At 57.3% G+C, this 7,132-nt stretch overlaps 1 protein-coding gene across 8 annotated transcripts in view; it reads left to right on the top strand.

The window, feature by feature from the left end:
- Positions 1-891: 891 nt before the first annotated feature.
- The window catches only part of POLN (DNA polymerase nu), a 151,473-nt gene continuing 145,232 nt past the window's right edge, over positions 892-7,132 (top strand). For 6 of the 8 annotated variants that reach the window (XR_015165065.1, XM_086404510.1, XM_086404511.1 and 3 more), the window contains exons 1-2: positions 892-1,126; positions 5,458-5,602. Coding sequence is in view for 6 of the 8 variants with exons in the window: in XM_086404510.1 (XP_086260636.1) it covers positions 1,058-1,126; positions 5,458-5,602 (214 nt within the window). In the remaining 2 variants the exon portion in view is untranslated. Of the gene's footprint in view, positions 1,127-5,457; positions 5,603-7,132 lie in introns of those variants that run through there. The other 2 variants (XM_086404512.1, XM_086404516.1) reach the window with 2 other exon arrangements.

Here is a 7,132-nt window from a genome sequence, read left to right as displayed (position 1 = left end):
GAGGCTTCGTTAGCCTTGAGCTGCGCAGACTCTGATTGCCCTGATGCATTTACTCAGGTTGACATGGTCAGGTTCCAGGAACTCGGTTTATCCAGGACAGGAAGCTTCTCATCCTCGTGCGGTTGTTATCACCAGGATTTTGCTAGAATGCTGCAGGGCATGGTCGGGGGCAGGGGGGGCGGGTGGCGGGCGGTGGTGAGGCTGGTGAAGATGGGTGTAGAGGTCCAGGCGGCTCCCCCCGCAACAGTGGATTTCTTGTGTCGCCTCAGGTGTATGGGTTTTTAACGCTAATGTTTCTTTTAAAAAATCATTTCAAAAAAGAGTGTGAAATTTGGCTTAATTTGAAAGTCTTCTAACTAGTGAAACCTAATTTAATTTCTATTTTTGAAAGGACTAAAAGGGGTAAGTATATGGAGTGGTTTGAAAGGCAACTTGAATCGGTGTGGAAGCCAGGGACGCCGGAGGCTCTGCCCGCACCGGGCCTTTGTACACTGTGGCGGCCTCTTTCCTTACCGAGTTCAGAACCGCCACCTCCCCTCCCCAACGGGGGTGCCTGGGCCCCGCTTCGGGCTGCAGCCGCACCCTTCTGCGGAGAGCAGCCCACGGACAGGCGCTGGTGGCCTGCAGACGTCCTGGCACAGCGGGCTCACTAGCTGGAGGCCGGCCCGAGAGAGCCCAGTGACCGCCACAGCCGCGCGGCTCGCGGGAGCCCGCTCCCCACCCCGCGGGAGCCCCAGACCGCCGGCGCCGGGACCAGAGCCGCAGGGAACTGGGAGCTTCCCGCACTGATCAGCCGTCCCACCCCGCCTCAGGTTCAAGGAGGGACCCCGCCCAGCCGGGCTTCCCGTTGATTGGCTGAACGGGAGAAAGGCGGGCGCTGATTGGGTGGACAGGACGCCTCTCGCCGCGCCCGGTGGCCGCGCCTTCTTCCTCAGCCGCAGAACGCGGAGCGGAGGCGATTGGTGCGGACGCCGGCCCGCCGCGCCCCTCGACGTCACTCCCGGCGTGCCGCGAGCCGCACCTCCCCTCCGCCCGCTAAGGTTTTGGCCGATCCAAGATGGCGGCGCAGGAGTCCGCCTCTCAGCTTTCCATGACCCCGAAGGTGCAGGAGTACCCGACCCTCAAGGTGGGGTCTGCGGCCGCGGCGCGCCTGCGCCTGTCAGGGGCCGCGGGCTGGGCGGCGACCGGGCGCGGGGGGCGGGGCCGAGGCCGGGGTCACAACAGAAACTTCCTTTCCTGGCCCGTCTCGTGAACAGGGGCGTGAGAACCCTGACGCGGGCGTGCTGGCTGACCCTGGACGGAGGCCCCCTGCCCGGGTCCCCGGGGGGTTCTGCAGGAGGGCGGGTGCGCTGCCCGAGGCCCGGGCCTCCTGAGGGACAGTGCCGCCAGCCTGCACCTGGCAGGGAGCTGGCGTGGGGCCCACACGCCGAGAGCCGTGTGGACGCCGGCCCCCAGGCCCCAGGCCCCAGGCCCCCTTCGTGCGGGGGACCAAAGCAGCGAGGCCATGCCCGGGACAGCAGGCGGGGCTGCGGGGGAGGGTCCCGAGCGGCCTACCTAGGTCCCCGGCCGACTTGATGTCAATGTTGTCGAAGCCGCTGCCGATGCGCACGATTATCCGCAGAGCCTTGAACTTCTCCAGATCCTCCCTGGTCAGCGTGATGGTGTGGTACATCAGCGCGCCCACGGCCTCGTTCAGGACCTGCAGCGAGAGCAGCGTGGTGACCGGCGCTGCCCCGAGCAGCCCGCGCCCCTGTGGGCCCAATAGGCTGTCTGGGTGGGAGGCCACCCGGGTCCCCGCGTGAGCACCTGCCGTCACCCGAGGGTGACGGCGACCCAGCAGACCCGCCAAGGACACCTGCCGGGTCGACAGAGGGGACGGGGCTCGCCTGACTGACACAGGGAGGTGGGAAGGGGGCTGCCCTCTCCCTGGGCACTGGACGCCACAACAGATGGAAAACAAGGGCACTGGGAGGACCCGAGACCCCCAGAACCACCGATGGGGAGGGGAGCCATGCCGCCATGCATGACCCACTCCCCGAAGAGGAGCCGCCGCGGGGCAGTGCACACCGGTCCCCAGGTGGTGAACACACAGCAGTGAGCACGGCACCCTTTCACACCGGGAGGGGCACACGTGGTCACCCCTCACCGTCACCGTGCGGGCTGCTCCCCCGGAAGGGTCGGGAGCGGCTGCAGCCCGAGGCCTCTGTCCTGCGCACCGCGGACCTTGGGGGTGGCCTCCCCCGGCCCCGCACTGGGAGGGGCGTCAAGGCCGGGCACAGGTTTTATGCACGCTCGGCCAAGAGGCTGGCCTGGCCAGTGCAGACCCCCCGCGAGGGGCCTGACAACTCAGCCTCTGCCCCTCGGAGCGTGGCTGGGGCATCACCCCCACCCCCCACCCCGCCCCGCTCCCCACACGGGGGGTCAGGATGCTTGCAGGGACGGGGTGTGCATGTCTCAGCGGGGCTGCCCCAGGTGAAACCCATGTGAGCAGGTAGCTGCCAGGGTCTCCTAAGAGCCTGGCGCACAGACCTCCCCACCCGCGGGGTCTGCTCGCGTTGCGCCCCACGCAAAGCCCCTACTTGCGCACCTGCACGGCCCCACCCACCCCACCGCTGGCTGAACCCGCGTTCTGTCAGCACCCGCCCACCAGTAAGACGTGCCTGGCTGGGGGTGGGGGGCCACAGCCCAGGACCAGGAACGAGGGTCTGCTCTGGATGTGCTCGGAACAGCCAGGAACCTACCAGCTCTACCTGTGGGCCCAAGGGCGGGGCCCCGGAGCTGAGCCACCTGGACCCAACGCATCAGACTCCAGGACCTGCCGCAGCTGGGGACCCAGTTCACCCCTCCCTAATGGGCCGGTACAATCCGCGACATCTCAGAGGCCACGGGGAGCCCGCGGGAGCCTGCCCGCAGCTGGGGACCCGGTTTATTCCTCCCTAACGGGCCGGTACAATTCGCGACGTCTCAGAGGCCACCCTCCCCTCCGCACAGAGCATCCAGCGCTGATGCGGGGTCCCCGGGGGGCGGAGGCTGTTGGACTCGCGGGGCTGCACGGTGGAGGCAGCAGCTGGCCCGCAGTGGACATAGCGAGTGTGGGGTGTGGGCGCTGAGGGGGGACCCTGGGCAGAAGCCAGCAACCTCTCAGACGGCCAACGGCCCCGGGCTCATCTCTCCTATGATCATGGGGTGTCGAATGGAGCCAGACACAGGGCCCCCCAGAATGCAGTTCCTCGAGGGTGGCGTGGCCTTCCTTCTCGTCCTACTGGCCGAGGGGGCCCGGAGAACACAGCACAGGGGGAGAAAGGTCCAAGGCGAGACAGCTGTCAGCAGGGCAGAGGGCCCAGGGCCTGGTCCTACACGTGCGGGCAGGTGCCGCCAGCCTGGCTCGGGCCCTCCCTGCTCAGAGGACCCAGGGATCCCAGCCCCAGGCACACGAACGGGCCAGCGGGACCACACTGAGTCCTGACAGCCGCCCCGGCCTCCTAGGAGGGGGTGAGACGCAGGCCTGGTGAGGACGGCGTGAGACAGTGGGCCAGCATCAGAGGCAGAGGGATTACGGGTGCACGCGGGGTGGGCAGGGGCACAGGGCAGGGCACGCGGCCAGGGCGGGGTGGGTGGCGAGGCGGCAGGCTCAGCCGTCAGGTCCCTGGGAAGACCCCTCTTGCTGCCCTGTGCTGTGTGGGCGGGGCTGTGAGGAGGCCCCCAAGGCTGTGGGCAGGCTGCGTGTGGACAGAGGTCAGTGCCCACTGTGGGTGGGCAGGCAGGTGCTGGAACCGGAGAGGCGGACACATGGCTGCCAGCGTTGGGAGGGGAGGCCCCGCGTTTAGCCTGGTCAGGCCTGGACAGTGAGACACGTGTGGCCTTCGACTGAGACGGGGGTGTGTGTCGGGGGGCGGGCTGAGGCAGGTGGGATGGGAAGGGGTCCTGGGGCGTCCTGGGCCGTGAGGCAGCGCATGGCCCGGGGCCGTCTGGAAGGTTCTAAAGCTGGGAGACTGTGCGGCTCCCAGTGTGTCCACTGGTCCCCCTGAGGTGAGTGGGCGGCTCCCCACAAACCTCTTCAGGCTCTGGTCCTGCTGCTACCACCCCGGGAACGTCCGCCCACCAGCACCACCCACCCAGCACCTGGCGATTCCACCTCATGTGAGGTGCACGCCAGTGGGCACCATGATTTTAGCTTTAACTTTAGACAGCATATTAAAAAGCAGAAACATTAGTTTGCTGACAAAGGTCCATCTAGTCAAGGCTATGGTTTTCCCAGTGGTCGTGTATGGATGTGAGAGTTGGACTGTGAAGAAAGCTGAGCACCGAAGAATTGATGCTTTTGAATTGTGGTGTTGGAGAAGACTCTTGAGAGTCCCTTGGACTGCAAGGAGATCCAACCAGTCCATTCTGAAGGAGATCAGCCCTGGGATTTCTTTGGAAGGAATGATACTAAAGCTGAAACTCCAGTACTTTGGCCACCTCATGTGAAGAGTTGACTCATTGGAAAAGACTCTGATGCTGGGAGGGATTGGGGGCAGGAGGAGAAGGGGACGACAGAGGATGAGATGGCTGGATGGCATCACTGATTCGATGGACGTGAGTCTGAGTGAACTCCGGGAGTTGGACAGGGAGGCCTGGTGTGCTGCGATTCATGGGGTCGCAAAGAGTCGGACACGACTGAGCGACTGAACTGAACTGAATGTGCTTGAAAAATCTGTAGCAATAAATTTCATCTAAGACTTTGCTATTCACTCCTCACAAGTGACCTTTTTTTGTTCCTTTTTTTCCCCCTCTGCCCTACCTTGGAATCAAGAATTTACTTGAAATTTTTCTCTTCAGTAATGCAGAAAAACGTCACCTGCTTTTCGATTCATGGAACAGCAAATTCTGTTTAGATTAGTGCCAGATACATTAGATGTGTGAACAGCTACTTGATGAATGGGACTGCCCCTGCTGGACCTTCACCTGCTGAGCCCAGGGGCCAGTATAATTGAGCAGGACGAGTGGAAGGATGTCAGGTTATGTGTCTGTCATAATAGCTCAAGTCAATTAAAAGTAATTTTTATGTTACTAGATTTGTATGTTTGAAGACTGTAACAGCGATTTGTTTCAAACCTCAGGAAGTAGGAAAGGTTTGAGTAGATTGCTTGCTTCAAAATTGGTTAACTAGGAAATCCTGATACATTCCTCCCATATGGTATTAGCATAACACCCAGTGGAGCCTGTGAATGTCCTGTCCGCGTCTTCACTACCCCATCTGTGTTATGAGGACAGGTGACACCTGTTTGTTAGGAGCCTGTGAATGTCTTGTTCCCATCTTCACTACCCTATCTGTATTATGAGGACAGGTGATACCTATTTGTTATAGTGGTGAATATAGTAATTTTTATGAATGTCTGTACATAAAAGTTTTTACATGACTTATTTTGAAGTCTCAAAATTAATATATGGGTATTATATTTATCTTACGTTTAGGATTTTATGAAAATGGAAAATTATGAGGCATTTGTAGGCTCTGACCTCTGTAAGATACCACTCTCCAGTGTTGCACAGAAGATTATGTCTGCTATGCATTCAGGTGATTTAGTGGAATCTGAGACCTGGAGAGAGAGTGAAAACAGTGAGTAATTTTTACGAACCTTCATGTTTTTTGTTACCTTGAATTATTCTTAAGACTAAGTTTTGAAAATCATTGACCTTAAAAATAAAAGTTATCTTACTAGCAAAAATGAGTTTGCTCGAGAATAGCAGTTTTGGACAAAGATGCAATACAAAGGCCAGAGGCGGGTCTAACAAAGGAGAAGCACGTCATTTTATAGAGAAAAAAGTGGATGTTGGGAGGGGTTGTTCTGGACCAAAGTCCACTGGAGAAAAGTGAGAGTTCAGAGTGGGGGTGGTTTCTATCTGAGTTGCTGGGGTGGTGACTGCTTGTAGGAGATGCTGGGCACATGTTTTCCTGTGGGGACCTGTGATTGATTGTTCCTGTGACTGATTTTTAGTGGTACTGCGCCAGAGCTCCCCCTTCTGGCTTCCAACTCCATTTTAGTGAAAGTGAAAGTCGCTCAGTTGTGTGGGACTGCGACCCAATGAAACTATACAGTCCATGGGATTCTCCAGGCCAGAATACTGGAGTGGGTAGCCTTTCCTTTCTTTAGGGGACCTTCCCAACCCAGGGATCGAACCCAGGTCTCCCGCGTTGCAGGCGGATTCTTTACCAGCTGAGCCACAAGGGAAGCCCAAGAATACTGGAGTGGGTAGCCTATCCCTTCTCCAGAGGGTCTTCCCGACCCAGGAATCGAAACGGGGTCTCCTGCATTGCAGGTGGATTCTTTATCAACTCAGCTATGAGGGAAGCTCCCATTTTAGTGAGGTTTCTTATTAATTTTCAGAAAATGAAATGTAGCAGAGTGTTTTCTAGAACTTCGTGTTGCGTAGGGAAGTTTCTGCTACAAATGAGGGGGCCCAGCTCCCCTGCTCTACTCTCATTCAGTGATGGCTGAGCTTCTGCTCACTGAATTTTACATTTTCTTAGCCCTTACTGCTTTTAAAATGTAACACACTCTTCCTTGTTTCATTCCCTTAAAATCTGGACCAGATGTTCAAGTAACCTCAAAAGAGAGGGGCTCTTTCATAGTGCCCATCCGAGTGTTGCTTTGCCTTTAGCTCTTGGGTCACTGAACCTGTATTTGCTTGTAGTTTGTGGTGGAGAAGAGAAGTGTTCTTGACAGTATGTATATTATACCACTGGGTATGTGTATGTACACTCTTAACATGGCAAAGATCAGCGGGTCTGTGTATGTGTGTTCCTGACGTGACACAGGAGTGAAGGCGGTGGCATAGCCTCACAAGTGTGACTGAAGTGGGTTAAACACCAGGGTTTGTAATAAAGCAGTTTTTATTTAAAATTGTAAATATGGGCCAGTAATTTGTTTTTTTTTCTTCTACGGCGTAGATAATAAGTGAGTGAGATATAATTAATTTCATGGAGATGAAATAATTGAGAAAAATTGACAAACAGTGCAAAAGCTGTTATAAATGTAGTTTGTTGATTATATTAAGATACTCTTAACATTTCCACCTGTTGATAGCCTGTTGCCCCTCTTACAGAAGTCACTAATGAACTGGTAAGAATCTGGGGGTGTGGACTACG

The sequence above is a fragment of the Bos grunniens genome, chromosome 6 (assembly GCF_055505025.1).
Source record: "Bos grunniens cultivar Pamir isolate PY7600 chromosome 6, Bosgru_T2T1.0, whole genome shotgun sequence".
In the NCBI taxonomy this organism is placed as follows: domain Eukaryota; kingdom Metazoa; phylum Chordata; class Mammalia; order Artiodactyla; family Bovidae; genus Bos; species Bos grunniens.
Note: the sequence above shows the minus strand (reverse complement) of the source record. Positions and strands in the feature narration are given on the sequence as shown.